The sequence below is a fragment of the Larimichthys crocea genome, chromosome II (genome assembly GCF_000972845.2).
Source record: "Larimichthys crocea isolate SSNF chromosome II, L_crocea_2.0, whole genome shotgun sequence".
NCBI classification, from domain to species: Eukaryota; Metazoa; Chordata; class Actinopteri; family Sciaenidae; genus Larimichthys; species Larimichthys crocea.
In genome coordinates, this window is record NC_040012.1 from 4769534 (window position 1) to 4791934 (window position 22401).

Consider the following 22401-nt stretch of genomic DNA (forward strand, 5'->3'; position numbering starts at 1 on the left):
ACCATAAAAGTAACACATAAATGTACAGTATGATCATTATGAGTGAAACTGTGAAAATAAAGTTGACTTATGTAGTTGCTCTTTGGGGCTTAGCAAGAGAATCAGCTGCGGACAGGACAGGACGGGGTTTTACTTGTATGACAAAGGCTTGATGGAGCCTTGTAAGTATTGATTTTGCAATTTGGCTGAAAAAGAAAAAGCTATTTATACGGCTGGGTTACGTATAACCTCAGTTTGAACTGTTCTTTTAACTATATTATTCAGTGAGCAGATCCTAACTTAGCACATAAATATAATTATTAAAAATGCTGATAAATCAGTGGTTATACGTGAACTGGATGTCTGAAAAAACATTCAACAAAAATTTAGCCCAGACGTCGAGATGTCTCCGAACAAAGAGCTTTCGATCTGAACTGACTTCGTTCTGATCCATCATAACTCCAGAAACCTTCACATAACACCTCTCTTTTATCGTAACCAGATAAAGACCTTTTTTTTTATGAGCCGTTCTCTGGACTTTCTGTCTCCTTGCATCCCTGCTACCTGAAGAAAACTTAAGCACACAGTGATTCCCCAACATTAAAAGCAAAAAAAAAAAAGCAGCAGAAGTTAGTGAAAGCACCCGAGGTGATAATTTAGACATCATATTGGAACATCTTGCCACTCCTCACTTTATAACAGTCTCTGTCCTGCTGGCCTTTAGCCATTTTACAGTTCCACAGTTTGACTTTTACTGTCTCAGCAATCTCATTTCTCCTCCTCCTTTTTTTTCCTCTCACACTATCTGTGTCTCTCTCTTCTTCCCTCTGCTCTCCACAGGAACATATCTGACCCACGAGGCCAAGGGCTCAGACGACGCCCCCGACGCCGACACGGCCATCATAAACGCAGAGGGAGGCCACTCCGGAGCAGAGGACAAGAAGGAGTACTTTATCTAGACGGAGGATGGAGTGGTGGTGGACGTGGAGTAGAGGAGAGGGAAAGGAGTGATGGGGATTTAGAAAAAAACCTCCATTTGTTTTCACGACGCTTCAGTTCTTCACTCGGTTGGAGGGGTGACGTGGGAGGGGAAGGGAGGGCAAGAACTGTGGGCGAGCTTCAACTGGTACTACCCTCTTTGCATTGATACAGGGAAGTGAGATTTTGCACTGACCATACGGACGAACTGAAGTTACACCCTCGAACACACACACACACACACACACACATACACCAACACACACACAGACATACATACACAAGTCGGTTTGGGGGAAAACTCTTCTCCCACAGACTCGAATGCTCGTAGATGCTCCGATTAACAAACACGAGCCTCCTTACTAACGTGTCCGAATTATTCCTGAATGACATTAACACATTTTTACACAAGCATCCTATTTCTAACTGTCGGCTCCTCGAATAAAAGCAAAATTGTAACTCACATTCCGGCATCCCGAGCTGATATTTCACCTCTCACGCCCCAAAAACCCATCCCCCCCTTCAACATTTAAACCAAACCAGCTCTTGTCTTTCCACGTTTGTGTCCTCATTCACCCCCCCCCTCCATCTAACAAGGCAGTGTCTCTCTGTGAACATCCATAGTGGCAGAGAAATCCATCCAAAGCGAATTATGACTGACAAACATAAATCTTTAATCTTTTTACGCCGTCAGACCTCTTCCTGCGCACTTACAAACCTTGGTACGAGCAGTTGGGAATATCCCACAACGCGGCGCCACACAACATGCAAAACTCATGCAAAAACAGCATTCCCGCCTTGCGCTACCAAGCCGAGGGGTTCCAGTATACATATATAAATATATATATATATATAGAATTATATAGCATTCTTTTTATTTAACAGAAAATGTTTGGTGTGCTGTAAATACACACTCTCTCTCTCTTCTGTATCTCCTTCTCTTCCTCTCTACATCTGCCTCTCTCCTGTATCTCATACAGTCTGTTACTGCACATCTGCCTCTCTCCTGTATCTCATACAGTCTGTTACTGCATCACAGTAACTTATATACTCTTTAAAAAAACAAAAACAAACAAAAAAAGAAGCCTGCCTGTTTTTATTACATGCGTGGAAATGCAGAGTCGAATCTATCAATATCTGGATTTAAAAAGAATAATATGAAAAATAACGACCATGACGTTGCGATGAAAACTAACCTTAACTGCAAATATTTGTATGAGGAACGTTTTCCTTCCTTTTTTCTTTTTCTTTTATTCCTTTTTTTGTTTTTTTGTTGAGAAATGTTCTCTCCTCAGTGTCTCAGTGTGTTACCGTCAGTGTTAACAGTTTACAGTGTCTGTCGGTTTGTCAGTCCAGGAGTCCATGAATCTAATTTCCGACTTGTATTTTGGTTTTTCGAGGTTGAAGGTTTTTGATTTACTTCTTTTTCTCTCTGCCTCCATCTTCTCCCCTGCTTTGTCGACCCCTTTTGCTCCTGAACACTAAAACCGTAGCAAAAAAAAAAGAAACCTCGGTCGAACGCGGCTTCCAAAGGTTTGTTGGAGTTTTCCTGGAGTATCACTGCCCTCCTTGGTCCTCTTTTCACTCGGCCCCCCTTTCTCTCTCTCTCTCTCCCGCCATTATTCTCCCTGCAGCAGACTGCTTGTCTTGGCGAGGCCACCTGGCGCTAAATCCATTGAGCGGTGATATCATGACTTCCTCTAAGAAGCTGGCACGGTCACTTTGCTTCAGGGAGGTGAAAACGCTTGCTTGCTTTCCACTACGGGGCCAAACAGGACTGCCTACATACATTATGACAAAAAAAAACCCTTTATATGATTGTTTCTTTTTCTCTGTGTGTGTGTTATTGCAAGCAGGAATCATTCACCAGCTTAGCAAGAGGTTCCCATAAATGAACTGTGTTTTATTAAGGTTGGGAGTTCGCCTTGGCACCGGCAAGCTCCACTTGGCCCGGTCGTGGAAATTGATTGCAATCTAACTAAGAGGCTCCGGGCTCCAGACTGTACGCATGCCAAGGTTTGGCTTGGTGGGCAGGGTGCCGAGCCGGAGTCTGGCCTGCACTAACACTGAAGAAAGTCATTTAGGAACTTAAATGTCCTCTTTTTTTTTTTTTTTTGTCCCCACCGCTCCGCTCGTCCATTCCTTTTCATTCTATAATCAATCATCCCGTCTGCGTCCTGATCCACCTTCACCCAGTCTCTCACTCCTTTCTCCTTGTCTCGCTCCCCCTCATCCTCTCCATCTCTGATCGATGTCCGGTTCTCCTTGCTGGTCTCTCTCTCTCTCATTCAGGAGTCCATGTAAATGTACAGTAGAAGTAGCGCCTCTTAGGTTTGCTGGCGTGCGCTGATGGCTCTCTGCGGCACTTTTTTTAATTTTTCGGGGGGAAGTGTTTTCGGAGAAGAATCCATTTGCTGTTGTCAGTCTACCCGTTATAGACAGTTATGTCTGTGATAGTTTTTGTAAAACCCTCTTTGGGAACGTTCAGGGATCGTGCTTTTCGTACCTTTCCCCCGCATTGTCGTTAACTGCTACCTAGCAGGCTGCTTTGAAAGCAAGTGGCCCAGCTGGTGTGTCTATAAGCTAGCTATACTTACAAAGGGTAACAAGACCTGAACCAGGGTCAGCTGTTGTATCTTTTTTTTTTTTTGTTATCCCCCTAGAGCTCTCGGTTTGGATTTGGGGTTGCTGAGTCGACGCTGTAGTAAACTTGGCTTAAACAGTGTTTCCATTCTGTCTGGGACGGTTTGGACGTGCAACCAAGACGACTTTAAACAACACAATGAATATTCTGAACACTTTTGAATCCCACGTTTGCTCTGCGACACTTTTCACAGTGTTCATGTCTGCAGACCAGAGGACTGAGGCTTTTTCGTCTCAGGGTTTGAAGAGTAACCTTTGATTTGTATCTAACCCCCAGTCTAATTCTGCTCTGTGAATGGAGAAACGAATACCTGCCTCATACTCAACAAAGTGTAGTGTCTTCTTAAAAAAATAAAAACTAATGGACCTGTATTTGCCTGTAACTTATCGTCCTGTCCTTCGTCTTAGTTAATGTGCTAGCATGTAGCTTGCATGAGAAACGGTTTGGAAATGTAGATAGTGTTGGAGATGACAAGTGCCGACGAGCTTCTCTCCTGAGACGAGACTGGCGGTCCGCTCGACTGACCTCCCTGCTGTTCTCTGATCTGCAAACATAGGCCCGTGTCCCAGTTAAACCCGTCTGTACCTCCTCAACCCTGCAGTCCTTTGAATACCACTAAGAAAAGTAGGACTCATTCTGCCTCCCCACAAGCCACTGCTACTTTAGAAATGATGCAGCAGGGGGTACGATGGAGTTGAATCGGGACACGCAGTCAGTCTAATTCATATTTCATTGCATCAGTGCAGTAATGACTAGCTGTCACCAGATGCCAGCAAACAGCAGCTTTTCCTCCCCCCTCACCTCTTCAGTCAGACCGAGCTGTCCTGCCCCACCACTTTGACTCTTCAGGCAGTCGCACACCAGCTGCCAGCAAGTCATCTTTTTCTTTTTGTAGTGGAAACAAATTGATTTTTCGATTTGTAAAAGGTGTGCATAATCTTAAATTAATTTCACTTCAATTGATAATCATTTTTGCTTTTTCTAAAAAAAAGAAATTAGATTTTCCAAAACTTGAACTTTAGAATTTTTTTTTTGGCATATTTTATTGTTTCAACAACCATTTTTATATAGTTTCATGTATATAGTGTTGCCTTTACTGGATACTCGTACAAGCGCACCCGTACACACTTTGCACACACACCTTGGGTACATACACATCCACACACATATCTGGATATGCACGGGCAGGCATGACGTCTGTGACTATGGTGTATTTGTACATATGTGTGTGTATGTGTGTTTGTGTATGAGTGTGAGGTGTGTATTAATCGACCCAAACAGACTCCGGAGACACTCTTTCCATGTGTTGCATTCACAAAAAAATGTCGTTATTATTTCGATGACTAAAACAACTTCTTTGTTTTTGTTTTTTTTAGAAGGATTATTTTGGATGACAAGTCTTCCTTTTGAATAAATATCCATATCACATGAGAATAGTGCTGTCATGTATGTTAATTTGTACTATGGCTGATGATGTCACCAAGACAAAGACCCAACCGCATGCTGTGGGGGGGTTTACGTCTGTTGGCTGTTATGTTCATACAGTATTTGTTTGATTTGGTTCTTTTGTTAAAATACCAGTTCAGTTGTTGACTTCAATAAACATGCATTTGGGTTAATTTCACCTGTCCTGTCGTTGCTTCTTCCTCCTCAGAAACTTTCCAAAAATCTGATCTGATCCAAAATACTACAACGTTCTTCCAGCGGCTGACGTGTTTTCTACCTGGATTAGTCATTTTCTTGTTGCGGTACCTCACAAGTTTTACGGCACCGCTTCAGGAAAATGTGAAATTTAATTTTCCAAGTGAAAAGTTCTGTTCCAAAGAAAAGCTCACATCAAATATGCACATCAATATCATCCTAATATTATTGTGTAGCATTCTAATCTTGTATTTAACATAAGCAAAGACTTGCATTTGTTACTTTTTCTTGCATTTTTGCACTTGGAGGTGTAAGTTTTGAAACAAATCCATTTTTTTTAGATGACACATATCTTCTTTTCATTAAGCATCAGTCCTTAGTGACTGTGTGCAAACATTCTGAACATTATCATTTCAATACTTATGGGATATGATGAAATGAGTCATAAATACAAGGCATAAGTTATCAACAGGTTCTAAAAAAAAAAGTCACAATCCATCATTTCCTTTTGCTGTGCAGTTAAAGAAAGTGTCCAACAGAGGGCAGTACAATGCAACAATTCAAAGTCCCTCATTTAAACTAAAAGGTTGGATGGTTGGTAACAAAATGAGGAAAACAAGAGACTGACTTTCTCCCTGAATCCAGTGAAATTACATTTTATATTGGCAGTGTTTCATATTTCTGAAATAGATGATTAAATGATGCTTTCCTTATACATAAATATACATCTGCTCTCTCTCTCTCTCCTCTATCTATATATATATGTGCTTTCCATTCATCCCTCTTATCTTTCCACCCGTTCAGCATGGACTGTGGTTTGAGGGATATTGTTACCACATGTCGATGCTGCCGCAGAGGTTAATAACGAGCCTTACTTACATTGTACACATGCTACTAGTTAATTAGACGGTGAGTGGTCACAATCCTCACACAGACGGATATTCAGGACTCTGTCCAGCTGTTTGAGGACTTCTTTTGCACTTGAACTTGTGCTTTGAAACACTTTGAAACACACACTCACACACACACACACACACACACACAAGTGCTTTCAGTTAAACTAATGTGAATTGAGTTAAAACTGAACAAAACACATGAATGTATGTACAGTGTAGGTGTGCAGTGACAAAGCTGGCACAATTTGATTTAATTAAAATATTTTGATCATTTGATAGGTGACAGAAGATTTTAATGAACATTACTATAAAAGTACAAAGTGTAAACATGCCGGCATTCGCAGGAATGCTAATTTACATCCACAGTGCCTAGGAAAGTAACAAAAACAGAGACAAAGTGACAATAGACAGATACAAATATACAAAATACAGAAAGGATATATACAGATATACAGAACAAAGTGACTTTAAACACATCATTTAAAGCTGGAAGTTGTAAGTGAGTAAGGTTGTGGAAACAACATGTAATTAATATTCATATCCTGTGATCAGGCCAACATACATACTTTAATTAGTTCATTAAGCATGACATACGTCCTAACAGACTGTAATGGACATATCACTGCAGATATTCTCCAATACCGTGAACGACAGTGGTAACATTCAGCTGATCAAAGGTCTAAGAAAGTGTCAGAGTTCATTTCACAGTGGTCAGTCACAGTAAACACAGAGAACAAAGAGACTTAGTGATCCACATTTAAAGAGGACAGCAGCTTTAAGAATTTCAAAGGCGGCACTTTAATTCAAAACAAGAAACTTGGGCCTGATTTCACTTTGATACTGACTGACAGGTTCTGCAACAAGAAGCTGTCATGTCTTCTGATACTTAAAGAAACTGAGAACTTACATCTTTAGAATAGCACTGAATATTCATGACTTAACAACAATACTGAAAACATGTTTTGTTTTTGTCACTTTATCAGGAGTGTTTCATTGATTATAACAGTCCCCACAACTGATGTTGCATTTTGATCCAGATGTTTCTGAGCTGTGATCGTGGCATGGAAATATTTGTTATCACCTTTCTCCAGAGAAAAGAAAAGACAGATGTGCAGAGATCTTTAAAAAACAAACAGAATCTCACTGTGGCATTAAATGTTGTGTTCTTTACTTATAGCAACAAGCTGACTGAGAAAGTAGAGCCTTTAAAGTAGCCTACAGTATTCATATTCATAAAAACAGAGTGAGTAAACTGATGTAGAAACACAAAAACTGATCAACTGTGAGATATACGAGAATATTTCTGTATTTTTATCTTAACATATGATCGGTCCATTAATTAATTTCATAATTTCACATTTTTTATGACTTTTATTTGATTATTCACAAGCTCCTGCAGAATGTTCTGTGTTTAAAGGCGCAGTCCGCTGTGATCTCAAAGCACTTGATGGTTAAAAGTTTCCATGTTTAAAGCGCAGTTCACGTTGTGGCCGCTGGGGCGTCCTTTACCTCCTTCTCTGTGGAGTCCAAAACGGAGCTTTGGAGCGGGGAGGCGTGGAGGTGGAGGGGAGGAGGTGAGTGTGTGTGTGTGTGTGTGTGTGCTACTGATTGTATGAGAGGAGGGGGGGCCAGAGAGGAGAGGAGAGGGGAGGGAGAGAGCGAGAGAAAAGAGGTAGAGAGGAATTCAGTCTGTTTAAATGGGAATCTAGAGCGCAGAGAGGAAAAGAGACGCAGAGAACAGGCATTAAAAAAAAAAAAGTGGAGACAGATTTATTTTACGCACGGGAGAAGCAGGGAAACGAGTTGAAGAAAGGAAAGGAGGGGATTGGAAAAAAGAGACATCGTTGTTGGGTTTTTTTTTCCTCTAAATGTGGCTTCTCTCACTCTCATGACTCAAGGAGGATTCCAGTTAAATTCACCCGGTCGGGAGGAATTGATGGTGTCTTTTCGGGGAAGCAGAGCCGAGGGGAGGAATCTGAATGCGCTCGGCTGAACCATGCCAGCCCTGTGGATCATAACTTTGGCGATCACTTTGAACCAAGGTGAGACAACACAGTTTGAACCGGCTTTAAAACACGAGCTACAGCGGAAAGTTTCTTTTTTATCTTGTTTTTTTCCCTCCTTTCCTCTTTACCTTGTTGTGTTGCGGGCGTCTGTGAGCTCTGTGGGTGTCTGTTTGTGCATCTATATGTCTGGCAATGTGTGTGTGTGTGTGCGTGCGTAAAATATGTTATGGTGTTATGGATTTGTGCTGCTCTGGACATCATCATTACAGCCCACAGGCGCTGAAGGAGAAGGAGAGGGAGGGGGTAAAAAAAAAAAAAAAAAAAAGAGTCGTGGGGTGTTCAGGGTCTTTGCTCTGCTGAGGGATTTAGAGTGCACAGACACAAAACGGTCCAGACGCGCCGCGTTCACGTTTCTTCAATTACACGTTCATGAGAGAGATGTGGAGCGTCTGTACACGACATTGCTTTGACGTGACCTTTGAAACGCATGAACAGATAGATTTGGTTGACACAAACAATTGCAGTGTGGGCCAATCACACACACACACACACACACACACACACACACACACACACACACACACACACACACATTGCGCATAGCCTGCCAGCCGGGGGGGGGGATGATTGATGAGGCGAGGATCCAATGCACAGTCTGGTCACCGGGCTTTAACATGAGTCACACCGGATCAATTTCCACACGCGCGCACGCGCAGCGCACGTGCATCCTTCAGTTTTGTGTGTGTCAGAGAAAGGGCGCAGCCTGCGAGTGAACCCCGAGAACAGAGAGAGAAGAGGGTGTGGTGTGTGTGTGTGTGTGTGTGTGTGTGTGTGAGAGAGAGAGAGAGAGAGAGAGACCATCCTCCTCTTAGCATGCAGGTAGAGTCTCGCGTGCTCGTGTCCGTGCGCGCGGCCCCCCTGCTGCAAACGTACAAGTGCCAAGAAAAATTCATATTTTACCGTAAAGACGGAGACATATTCACTGGACTGGAGGAGAGCCCCATTACTAATATTAATGTCCCTATTTATCGATCACCTTGATAGATTGCCCTCTCTGCCTCTCCGTCTACACGCTCACACACACACACACACACACACACACCTCCGGTGAAAGAGAGGATGAGTGTGTGCGTTTGGGGGGCAGTCAAGGCTCCAAAGGCAGAGGTGATTAATTGAGGTGGCCTGATGTGAACAGTTCAACTGTGAGTGTGTGTGTGTGTGTGTGTGTGTGTGTGTGTGTGTGTGTGTGTGTGTGTGTGTGTACCTGGCTCAGCACCTGGGTCCCCGGTGCCGCAGGCCGCCGGTGTGATCAACCACAGACGGTGATCTGCCGAGACAGACAGTCAGAGCAGCTCCAAGGCTGGAGCAGAGCTGACCACCTACAGCAGAGGACAATATTATTATTGATGAAGGAGGTGTTTACCTCTGGATGTATCCGAATCAATCAGCTGGTATGATTCATGTCAATCAGTCAATATTCCAAAGGAGCTCAGACTGATTAGGGTTCAGGGTTTAGGTGAGCGTGTGTCGGTCAAGGTCGGATGAAAGAGACGAGTGGAGAGAGTGAAGTTTGATTATTCTATAGAGAATCAAACGGAATGAAACAAAGCAGAGCAGACAGAGGAAAGAACAAGGCAGAGGAGAGCAGGACAGAACAAAAGAGAACAAAGCAGAACAGAGGAAAACCAGATCAGAGCAGACCAGACCAGACCAGAAGGAGAACTCGATCGAATAGAGCAGAAAGAGAAGACAAACAGAACCAGGGAGCTTAGAACAGAAAAGGATAAAAACATAGAAACAATGAAGAAGACCAGAAACATCACCGAGACTGAACACAGCAGAGAACAGAACAGAACCAGAACCAGAACAGAGCAGAACCAGGAGGAAACAAGAAACACAGAACAAAACAAAGAAAAACAACAGAACCACCAGAGAAGATCAGAAACACCTCGGAGAACACAAAAGAGAACAGAACAAAACAGAGTGCCAGAACCAGAACAGGAGCAGAACTGCAGAGAACAGAACCAGAACAGCAGAGAACAAAACCAGAACAGCAGAGAACAAAACCAGAACAGCAGAGAACAGAACAGCAGAGAACAGAACCAGAACAGCAGAGAACAGGAACAGAACAGCAGAGAACAGAACCAGAACAGCAGAGAACAGAACCAGAGCAGCAGAGAACAGAACCAGAACAGCAGAGAGCAGAACCAGAGCAGCAGAGAACAGAACCAGAGCAGCAGAGAACAGAACCAGAACAGCAGAGAGCAGAACCAGAACAGCAGAGAGCAGAACCAGAACCAGAACAGCATAGAACAGAGCAGAACAGCAGAGAACAGAACCAGAACAGCAGAGAACAGAACCAGAGCAGCAGAGAACAGAGCAGAACAGCAGAGAGCAGAACCAGAACAGCAGAGAACAGCAGAGAACAGAACCAGAGCTGCAGAGAACAGAACCAGAACAGCAGAGAACAGAACCAGAGCAGCAGAGAACAGAGCAGAACAGCAGAGAGCAGAACCAGAGCAGCAGAGAACAGCAGAGAACAGAACCAGAACAGCAGAGAACAGAACCAGAGCTGCAGAGAACAGAACCAGAACAGCAGAGAACAGAACCAGAGCAGCAGAGAACAGAACCAGAACAGCAAAGAACAGAACCAGAACAGCAGAGAACAGAACAGCAGAGAACAGAACCAGAGCTGCAAAGAACAGAACCAGAGCTGCAGAGAACAGAACCAGAACAGCAGAGAACAGAACCAGAGCTGCAGAGAACAGAACCAGAACAGCAAAGAACAGAACCAGAACAGCAGAGAACAGAACCAGAGCAGCAGAGAACAGAACCAGAACAGCAGAGAACAGAACCAGAACAGCAGAGAACAGAACAAGAACAGCAGAGAACAGAACAGCAGAGAACAGAACAAGAACCAGAACAGCAGAGAACAGAGCAGCAGAGAACAGAACAAGAACCAGAACAGCAGAGAGCAGAGCAGAACAGCAGAGAACAGAACAAGAACCAGAACAGCAGAGAACAGAACAAGAACAGCAGAGAACAGAACAAGAACAGCAGAGAACAGAACAGCAGAGAACAGAACAAGAACCAGAACAGCAGAGAGCAGAACCAGAACAGCAGAGAGCAGAGCAGAACAGCAGAGCAGCTCAGTGTCTCCAGCTGAGCCGGTGTAAGCTGTAAATGTGATCAGAGTGGATCCGTCCCTACATGCAGCAGCTGCAGCTAATGTGTGTTTAGCCTGTTTGGATTCTTCCAGGTGTCTCTGCTCTGACTGTCTCTGCTCTGACTGTCTCTGACTGTCTCTGCTCTGCCTGTCTCTGCTCTGACTGTCTCTGCTCTGACTGTCTCTCTCTGACTGTCTCTGCTCTGACTGTCTCTCTCTGACTGTCTCTGCTCTGACTGTCTCTGCTCTGCCTGTCTCTGCTCTGCTCTGACTGTCTCTCTCTGACTGTCTCTGCTCTGCCTGTCTCTCTCTGCCTGTCTTTCTCTGCCTGTCTCTGCTCTGCCTGTCTCTCTCTGAGCAGCCTGATTTACTGTTCAGTCCACTGGTCTGTCTGGCTTCAGAACACAGGCCAGCTACATCTCTGTGTGGTTGACCGCGCGTCTGCGGGCCTCTGTAATTACCGCTTTGCCCTGTACGAGTGTATGTGTGTGATCCGACACTGTGCTGCCAGCGCCGCTCTGTCCACGGGCGAGGAAGCCTGTTCCTCACAGCCCATCCTTGAACAGCACTTCTGCTCGAGCTGAACATTTCTGCAGCCTGATCATGCAAGCAGAGCAAGCAAAGCAATTCCTGCACTGCAAGCACCTGTCCCATCTCACACACACACACACACACACACACACACACACACACACACACACACACAGACTTTCTTTTTCTCCCGTTTCTCCCCCCTTCGTCCTCCTCCCCCTCCGTCACAAGAATAGAGCAGAGGCGCAGATGTGAAGAGACAGGCCAAAAGACAGAGAGATGGAGGCAGAGAGAGAGAGAGACGAAGAAAGGAGGAGACAGCGGGGTTCAGTCCTAATCTGTTGACAAGAGGGGATGTTTGAGGATAAACAGAGGCAGAGGAGGAACGCTCAGGAAGGAGAGAGAAGAGAAGAGAAGAGAAGAGAAGAGAAGAGAAGAGAAGAGAAGACAATGCCCTCTTGGCTTGAATCTCTTCTTCAGCAGCAACCCAGCTGGACCATCAATGTTTGATGGTTTACATCAGCACAGGTTTAGACCAAAGTGGGCTCCAGAGGGATGCACAGAAAGATCTCAAAGGCAAACTGGAGTTTAGATTCTCGTTCAAAATATCCTCAAGAATTGAGAAAACAAGCCCGGATGCCTTTGACTTGACTGAACTGAACTTAACTTTCACACCATGGACCTGGATGACCAAGAGTCTTCACAGACCCTTAAACGATTTATTCCACTTGTTATAACTTGCGCGCGCGGTGACGGAGTGAATGAGATCATTAGTGTTCTTCACTGTTCCGCCCTCAGACAGTTGTGTAATCTCTTTCTGAATCATCTAACAACAGAAATACCCTCGGTCGGGGGTTTGTGTGTTAAATCAGAATTATTTTGACGTTCACAGGATGTAAAGATCTGGAAAAACTCACTCGCATGTTTTTTTTTTAATTCTTTATTTCTGTGTAATGAACCACTGCTTTATTAAATTCCACAAGCTCGATCACATACCGAAAAGCCTTTTCTTTGTCAGTATCTATCGTGCATATTGGAGATAAATTCAGTGATTTTGCAGGGGACAGACTGATTGCCACCTCAATCCACCATCAGCACCACCTCTCTTTGCATTGTCTGTACACCCTGGTTCTTATAAGTAGACAAATGAGTGATAGGCCTTCTGTACACTAAAATAATTCTTCTTTAAGGTCATGTCCAGACTAACATTACCCTTGCACGAAAGAATCTGAGTCTCCCACTCATCGACCAAACTGTTGATTCAGCAGAGGTGCCAACTTCAGCCAGGAAAACACACACACACTCTTCTGGGAAAAAAAAAAAAAAGTTGAACCTGGCTGAACTTTGGCTGCGTCACAACGTGCCGTCATTCAGAAAAAGGAGCTGCTGTTTGCTTAATCCAATGAGTGCAAACGCGCATTTGTTACGTGAAATGCGGCACGCCACGGAAGATAAACAGCTGACACCATGTTAACTTAGCAGAGCGGTAAACGTCATTCCTCACCAGCCCCTTTTTAAACAACATGCCGTGACCAACACAGCCCCGTGCTTATTTTAAACGCCCACTACAGAGTCGAGACAAACTAAAATATTCAAGTAATTTTGTGGATATTGGCGGATTTTCAAAATTAAACTAAATTACAGCAAACTAAAGTGAACAGAGTGAACTGAAGGCTTCCAGAGAACCTGAAGGTCTGCGTCCTCAAGGCCTGTTTTGATCTGCATTAAAAAAGCAGGATCTCATCAATGCGATGTGATGGAACAGCCTTGTATTCTTTATCCAGATTTAAAAACTCAACAGAACTGAGGTCCAAGGAATAAAAATATTTATCAAGGCCCCACAGTTTGATTTTGTACCGTCGCTGTTGTTCAGAACAAAAAGGGAGGTAAACACGTTCTTCTTCTTCTTCTTGGTGGATTTTATCATCTGAAGCACAGTACTGATGAGCATTGCTCGCATGAGTGGCCTCCGGACAAATCAACCTTGGCCATTAGTGGCATACTGTACTGATCGTGCCATAAAAGCGAATATAAAAGGTCGACTGACTCTGTTGCTCTAATTGGGTGTAAAAAAAAAAATCCACTTCAATAAAAAAAACACTGTAGTCTCAAATGAAGATAATTAAAAATGGCATGACGGGCCTTGTTTAAGAGCAGAGCGGAGGTTCAAACAACACGATGGTGGCAGATTTAAGTGTGTGTGTGTGTGTGTGTGTGTGTGTGTGTGTGTGTGTGGGCCTCATCTCAAAGCCCTCCAGAACCTGACAGATCCGATATCCTTACGGCACGGGAAGCGTAATCTGAGGTGACAAGGAACAGCAATTAAAATAAATATCTAAAATAATCGCCACAATTAGCCGCAGCTTAATTCCACCTAGATGCCCAGATAATCTGGTAATCTGCTGAAACAACGTCCCCCCTTCCTTCATCTGCACAGGCTACGCATGGGAGTGAAAGACCGAAGATCCTAACAGAGTGCGTCGACTGGTATCAAGACTGACACCCGTCAATCTGGCTATGTCAGCCTGAATGAGGGAGAGGTAGTGGACTGGGAGGGAGAGGAAGAGGAGGAGGAGGAGGAAGAGGAGACACGCAGACAACTAGAACATAATGAAAATGAAAGGAGAAGATGAAGGATGAAGGAGGAAGGCAGGGGTGAAATTAAGATTTGAGGAAGAAGGCATGAGGGAGCGAAGACAGGTCAAAGAAGAAGGTGAGAAGGGAGAAGGAGTAATGTGGACGAGGCCTGGAGTGAAATGCAGAGGAGGAGAGGGATCTAACAGGGGTGAAGGTTCAGGAGAGCAGGGCTGGAGCATAAAAACCGGAGGAGAAGACGAGGATAGAGAAGAAGAAAAGAAGATAAGGACGCGAGGAGGAGGAGGAGGAGAGAGAGCGAGAGATGAGGCAATAGAAAGAAATGAAGAGCACAAGAAGAAGCTGAAAGAGGAGAAAGACAGGAGAGGAATTCAGGTGGGTGGAGGGCAAAGAGGTGAAGGAGGCAGAGAAAAAGTGATGGAGACGGGGAGGGAGTATGAAGAGAGGATGAAAATAAAGAGGAGTGTGAGCAAACAGGAGAGGCAGCAGACTCAGAGGAGCGGAGGGAGGAAATGTTGACAAGAAGGAGAGCGGATGAAAAAAAAGGGAAGGAGGAGGATTCAGAAGTAGAGTGGAGGCCAAAGGTATGAGTCAGGAGTTAAAAAGGGAGGTGAGGAAGGTTGGAGCGAGGGAGCAGGATGATAGAGAAAGAGGAGTGGATGAAAAGTTGGCAGAGGAGCAGGTGATAACGGGAAGAGGGCAAAGGAGTGACGGACGGCAGCAGAAAGGAGTTTAGAGACATGAGGAAGGAATGGAGAGAGGAGCGAGGGAACAGGTATAAAATAGGAACATGGAGGAGTAGATGAGGGGAGAGGAAAACAAAAGAGGAGGATGGGAGGAGAGAAAAGGAGGGCAGCAAAGAGGAGATGAATGGTCAGAGGAGGTGTGGAGACGGATGGAGGAAACAGCGGCGGGAGGGAGGAAAGGAGCATGAATGGAGGAGAGAGGAACGGAACAAGGGGAGGAGAGAAATTTGGCAGCAGAGGAGTAAAAGTGGGGGGTGGAGGAAATGCTGGGAAGAAGGGACAGTGAGAAAGGAGGAGAGCAGAACTGGGGAGCACAGATTTATTGTTTGGCGAGGAGCAGCAAATTAGAGGAGAAGAAAAGAGGATTTCGGGCGGAGGAGTGAAGGGAGAGAGTCGAGGACCGGGGGAAGGGACGCCGATGGATGGAGAAGGGGAGATGCAGTTGTCTGGATGAGGGCAGGAGTGAAATGCAGAGGAGGTGTTGGGCACTAACAGGAGTGAAGGAGGAGGAGAGCGGGGTTGGGGAGCAGAGATTTATGTGTGGAGAGGGAGCAGGGGGAAACAGCCAGGCCTATTATAGATGGGACTCTCCTGGGAGAGCAGGGCCTGGAGTTTTCCAGGCATTTCCAGCATATTTCACCAAGCAGCACGCTGCAATGCACAAAGCTCCTCCCTCGACATAGTCCTCAGCCCTCTAAGGATAAATAAAGTGGGTCTCCTATCTCTGCATGGGCATTCAATAAAAGTGATAAAAGGGCTGGAAGTAACCCTTCTTAGCTTTTTTTTGGAAGGGAAAGTGAGAAACCAAACTGGCCACCCTCTCTAAGGAGATGCTTTCAAAGAAATGCAGACATCAAGCATAAAAGCTCCAAAAGCATAAAAGTGCTTCCTTTTTATATGAGAGGGGGGAGAGAAGAAAAAAAAACAAGTCAACAAACAGGCCTGCGAGATCAAATAAGCTCAGTGTGGAGGTAGTTTATGTTTCTACCTTCGCTCGCTCGCTCGCTCGGTTTTCTTTGTCTGCCCGTGTTTTCTCTCGCTCCCGCTCGCCGTCTGAGAGTCTAATGCGCGGAGGTGAAAGAGAACAATTGAATGGGCCTCCCACATAAAATCCATTCAGAGACATCTCGAGGATTAAGAATGAGAAATTGTCCGGCGCAGTTGAATTAAATCAATCTGATCCATTACGAGATGGCTATCACAAGGTTTTCCCTTTTGTCTTTGTCCTGGATTATGCATGCTGCAGGAGAAGTGTGTGTGTTTGTGTGTTTGTGTGTGTGTGTGTGTGTGTGCTTCAATACATGATATCATTCGTCTCATATCGTCAACGAAACAATTAAGTGATTACTTGACTGACGAATGGCTCAATTGTAATTTTGACAGATGATTATTAAGGCTGGGTATTGGACTCAATACTAAAATGTATAATCGAGTGTTGTTATGGCGGCCCGCGGGCTCTAAGGCGCCAAACAACATCATAAAACAAAATCATAAAATCTGGCCATGGACCTTTGTTGAATGTCATTCCTCTCTCCTATCCATCACTCCGCTGCACTGTTAAGAACAAGGCAAAACGCTGCACAAAACCCCCTAAATCTTCAAAATCTACCCGATCTAGGAGAAAACGGCCAAGTACAGAACGTTGGCATCATCGTCTGGTCGGATTGGTTATTTTTCATTGGCTATTTCCTGATTTAAATCAAAGGTTGAGACTGTTTGATTCAGGAAAAGCTCTTGTACTAACATCATAGTGGAAGAAGTATATGGTAGCAAACCAATCAGTGTTAAAACATGGTTGGGGGAGCACATTATATTAAAGTAGATATACACAGTCATTCCTTTCATCCTCCACTAACCAAGCGGTGGCTAATTCTGTAAAGACAGCATATCTTATCCAAACTAAAGCTCCTGATAACAGAAAAAGTTTGTAATATTTAATATTTTCTCTTTTTTTAAATAAAAAATCCAATGTGTGACGATCATAATCTGAATTTTATACACCCTACAGACCCAGTCATCCACCGGCTCCACTTTCACTTAATTTAATGCCTTCCAATCATCCCCACAAAGGCTTTTCCAAACTTATTTCCCTTATCAGAAACTGAATTTGTGTAACCAAATGATTTTATTGCGTGGGCTCCACAACCGAGTGTTTTCTCTCTTTTTCTTTATTTTTTTTATTTGAAGTCTCGACATATCCCTCAATCCCCTTTATTTCTTTCCCCTTTGGTGGATTTTAAACGGTGATAAAAGAAGAATCAGCGATTCGAAGATGGAGATGGACAACATGATTACAGATGATGAAAGCCAGAATCCATCACCACCCACTCTGTTTGCGTTTCCATCCTCCGTCTGTCTGTCTGTCTGTCTGTCTCTCTGCCCGTTCCTCCTCTCTCCCCTCTTATGTTCTAATGTAAGTCGATAACTATCAGGAACTGATAACACCCCGGGCTCCGCTTGGGTTGGCGAGGCTCGATGAGGCGAGGAGAGGAGAAGGCGAGAGCAGGGTTGGGGCGAAGTGGTGGTGGTGGTGGTGTTGGTGGGGGTAACACTATCTCCCCTCAGTGAAGCCTGATATGCCCGGGCGAAGGGGAGATAAGCTCTCGACGGTGGCGGTGTAGAGGGACACGAAGTGACGTCACGCCGCTCGTCTCTCGGCACCTCGTGGCGTCACAGGTGAAGATTGTGTCAGGGCGAGATTTGTCACTGTTCTGGAGAGGAGATTAGACCGCGAGCGTGACTCGCTGCACTTTGCAGTGTGTGTGTGTGTGTGTGTGTGCTCATGGTCACATTTTGACTCGTTATACAGGTATGAATAATGAAATTAACTGTTTCGTTCAGGTGTCAGCGTAAGTCATGACAGCTCACTCACCTGAGCTGACTGGAATCCAGCCATCATTCATTTGATCATTTACACTTTTGCTCTTCCTGCTGTGACCTGTCGAAACTGAATTTTATGTTGTGAGGACGTAAATACAGGCGATTAAACTGATTGCACTGCAGCCGCTTAATCCATAATGTCTGATGTGATATATGTGTTTGCAGCGTTTGTTTTGTTGTTCGGTTAAATATCGGTTAAAAAATGATGCTCTGATAGCAATCAGCATTATGTGGACCAGAGTACAATGAGGGGACAAAAATCCAAATAGTAAATCATTAAATTTGAGGACTTTTGGTTAAGGTTATGATAAATTGATATAGTGTTGCTTAAGAAAGGTATCGTGTCACCTATGTGTGTGTGTGTGTGTGCTAACAAAGATGAAGAAAGAGAGAGAATGGTGTGTTTGTGTGTTCATGTGTGTGTGTGTGTATATCCACAATATGCGACGAGGGCGAAAGGAAAATAAAAGAGAAGGTCTGCTCGCTTGTGATTGAGGCAAAGCAAGAAAGAGAGAGAGAGAGAGAGAGAGAGAGAGAGAGAGAGAGAGAGAGGAGAGAGAGAGAGAGAGAGGAGAGGCGGGGAGGAAAGAGGGGGAGGGCGAATGAGATGGGGCAAGTGAAAGAGAGAGGAAGCAAGGGAGCAAAAGCAAGCGTGTTGGGGGGGGGGGCGAGAGAAAAAGATAATTTCTTAGCTCTTCTTTTAAATAAGTCTGTTTCTATAGCAACCATCCAACCAGCTACCGGAGTACCAGAGAGAGAGAGAGACGGAGAGAGAGAGAGAAAGAGAGGGGAAAGTGGGGGTGCACCAGAGAGACAGAGGGAGAGGGAGGGAGAGAAAGAGAGAGAGAGAGTTACCATAGCAACGGAGGAAGAGGGAGGAAAAGGGACTCGGAGAAAGTTTAAAAAAACATATAGGGAGGGAAAAAAAAAAGGGCAAGATAAGCAAAGAAAGAGTGAATTTACAGGACCGCAATGAAGGGTAATCAGGCAGTGCGGGGCGAGTTAATTAAAAAGATTTAATTAATGACTCATTACTCATTGAAAAAGTCATTACATTTCTTTATAGAGTTGAGAAGGTTTCAGGTTGTAAAAGTCTTGTTTATTTTCGACATAAACAATGTGAGGTGACTGTCAGTTGGAGCACTTCCAAGACCGCGGGCATAAAACTCTCCTGGTTGTATATTCAGTCCAAAAGATGAGGCACTTTGTTATAAAACATGTGGTCCTTTAATAAAAAGAGTCAACCGCCAAAGGCTGCTAGGAGGTCGTTAAATTCATGTTTTTCCACAAAGGCTCGAAGAAATATGTCGATTTAAGACTTGTTGTTATTTCTGTGTGTTGACTTACATCAGTCTGTGCAGCTGTAATCATCTCTTTAACGCTTCAAGCCATTTTTGTGGCTCCTTATTTCCAAGGTTGCGCATAAAAGAAGACGATGTTCCCATACTTAAAGGTCCCATATTGTAGAAAATGAGATTTGAATTTTTGTTTTATTAAAAAAACATGTCTAGATTTTGTGTAAATACTGTGAAAGTATCAAATGAACACAGCCCATATTCAGAAACGGTGCCTTTAAACGAGCCATCAGGTTTTCTGTAAGGTCGTGATGTCACCGCTCTCAGCCCATTCATCCGGCTATAATCCGTTACCTGGGATTGGCCTGATTATACGTTACACAGAAAACAGCCAATCAGAAATAAGTCTAATATAAATAAATAAAATGAATATTAATGAGACAAAACACAAGACAAACCTCCCTGATCCTGCTAGATCTCCAGAGAGAAGCATGAGAGAGGAGATCTGAAAATATTTTTAGATGTTTGCTTGTTTTTTTTTGGTATTTAAAAGCACAAACGTGTCTTCTTATGGATTCCAGAACTTTAAATAAAACACCAGAAGAATGTAAAATATGGGAGCTTTAATTCCTCCCATGGTTGTTTTTCCAGTTGGCAGAAATGGGCACAACACCACCCTGTTTGAAATGCTAAATAAATCAGAGTTTGGGCAAAGATTCACAGGTCTGGAACAACTTTGCCGTCATATTTTGTCCACTTTGCCAAATTGTTCTTAATTTGGCAAAGCTCTGCTTCATGCCCCAGACTGGCTTCTTCTCTATAGCACTGACAGCTGAGGCTCATATGGGAAAGGAAATATTTAAAGCCAAACATGAATTTATATCATACAATAATCCTAGAATAATCCAGAAGACTGTCGGGGTTCTATTTTGAGCAACATTTAGGATATTACTAATTAAGAACACTTGAAATTTACAGGAATCAGTGAGTCCCACTTGCTGGAACGTCATCTGTATTTAACACGTGTGGTAATAGAAAATGAGAGAGCGTGGTTTAATGAGCAGCCGGCCTACGGTTGAACAAAACCAGGTCATACTGGAGTCAAAGGTTGGTCTTGAAGGCAGATAAAACTAAATAAAAAACCTCCCATCCATCTCACAAACAAGCTCCGCCAATAACGCAGCAGTGGTGTATAAACAGGAATAGTTACTTTTATGTTATTACTTCAATTCAGTTATAATCCCATACATTACTCGTTAGAAAGAGAGTCAGCATATTGCTGTAGCATTACAAAGACAGGGTGAGGGAGGTAATATGGCTGTGTTGTATAGAGCCAACACACACACAGAGAGAGAGAGACATAAGCTGCAGTGATAGTAGTGGATATGGCGGCTGCCTGATTGTCCATTCTCAGCTCTTGACCACACATGACCTCCATCGCTGTGTGGACGGGGGCGAGTGAGCAATGAGAAACACAGAGGGGGAGACAGAGAGTGAGGGAGACGATTGATTGGGTGTCCCAGAGTTCAGACAGCTCTGACCACAGAGGCCTCGACCTGTTTCCCCTGGAAGCACCGAGGCTACACGGTGATCCAAAATAAGAGTTGACACGGGTCATGTATGGGGCCGAGTTACCAAATTCTTCACCGTGCAGAGTGTAGAAGCTCAAGTGTATGCAATGTTAGTGCATACAGAAAGATGGAAAAGAGGTTTCTGCATCAACAAATCCAAATGACAGCGTATATTTTTGATGAATATGTGTTAAAGTTCTTAAAACATTACATGTGTCATAGCAGACATGCCACACAGACAGACGGTACAGTCATCTACTAAGAGTGAACATGGTATAAAATGCTGGTTTTCCGCACCGTTGGCGTGCATCCATGCTGGAAAATAGTCCCGGTGTATATCGATACGGTGACGCATATCAATCCACGATGCTGTGGGTGCTGGGGCCTCACGTGTGTGGTGGGCTTACGTAAGGGACAAAAAGAAAATGGGTGCAGGTGTTGTGACGTGCATCACGCTGATGCGGTGTGTTGCCCTCTATTCGCTGAGCGATTGTGAGATGTGATGGAAAGCTGTACGGCCGCTAAATAGACTTTGATTGTGTGATTCTGTGCAGTGTGCAGCTTCTGCTTCTCCCGGTGACAGAAGTCGACGGTTTTAAAGGAGCGATGTGTAAGATATGGTCAGAATCATAGTTCATGTGTGTTTAAACATCAACACGTGAGCGACTAGTCTCGACAAGCCACACTCAGTCAGGTGTCGCAAACTGACAGATGCTTCTTAATCACCAATTAGATTAATTAGATTCTTCTTTTTTTATCACTTGACAGCCCTAATTTTAGTATGAACAAGCTCGCTTGGCCTTAATCGACCTGAGCTCTGTTTACAAAGAGAATTTTAGAGATCACATCATGCTGTAGCATCCTTTTGATCCATTTATTGCGATGATATTACAGCGAAATATGTTTATTTTAGGTCTTATAGCGCTGTAACGTGAATACACTCAAATGATCCAGCGTTTTCTAAAAGGTTTTTTTTTTTTTGCAAAGCACACCAGCAGCCTAAGAATGATTTTGTTTTGAATTATTAAAAAGGTGCTGTACTTTTATCAAACTTTTTTTTTTTTTTCCGGCATAAAATACTTCCTCTGTGAAGTTAGTGTGGGTGCGTGACTTTTCAGCCTCAGCTGAGTCTCAGTCTTGCACGCTGTAGCTTTCTGTACCTCCTAACAGCGCAGAAAAATATCTTCAGCACACATAAAGTCAACCCCGTTATACACCAGACGGGGTGAAATTAATGGGGTTTGGAACAAAAGGTTTTGAGAAAGATTTCCTGACTATTCCCCATGCAATTACTTAATCCCTTGTAATTAGTCTCCTTGTTTGAAAAGGAATATACATTCTCCGTTTCCCTCTTGAATTGGAAGATGAAATTGCAGACAAAAACGGCATGAATGTCTTTTTGTGCCGCGTATAAACACGCACCCAGCCCGGCTTTGAACAGCGGTTATGCCATATACATTCATTAATGATTTA

The 22401-nt window shown here is 43.9% G+C and overlaps 2 protein-coding genes across 4 annotated transcripts in view; both read left to right on the plus strand.

Annotated features, from left to right (window-relative positions):
* cadm3 (cell adhesion molecule 3) overlaps window positions 1-977 on the plus strand; it is an 80895-nt gene extending 79918 nt beyond the window's left edge. For both annotated transcript variants that reach the window (XM_010740422.3, XM_010740423.3), the window contains one exon: window positions 820-977. In XM_010740422.3, the coding sequence (XP_010738724.1) occupies window positions 820-938 (119 nt within the window). In that variant the 3' untranslated portion in view covers window positions 939-977. The remainder of the gene's footprint in view (window positions 1-819) is intronic.
* Window positions 978-7755: 6778 nt separating this feature from the next.
* kirrel1b (kirre like nephrin family adhesion molecule 1b) overlaps window positions 7756-22401 on the plus strand; it is a 70598-nt gene continuing 55952 nt past the window's right edge. The window contains exon 1 of one of the 2 annotated variants that reach the window (XM_027288939.1): window positions 7756-8180. In XM_027288939.1, coding sequence (XP_027144740.1) covers window positions 8135-8180 — 46 coding nt within the window. In that variant the 5' untranslated portion in view covers window positions 7756-8134. The remainder of the gene's footprint in view (window positions 8181-22401) is intronic. The other variant, XM_027288941.1, reaches the window with a different exon arrangement.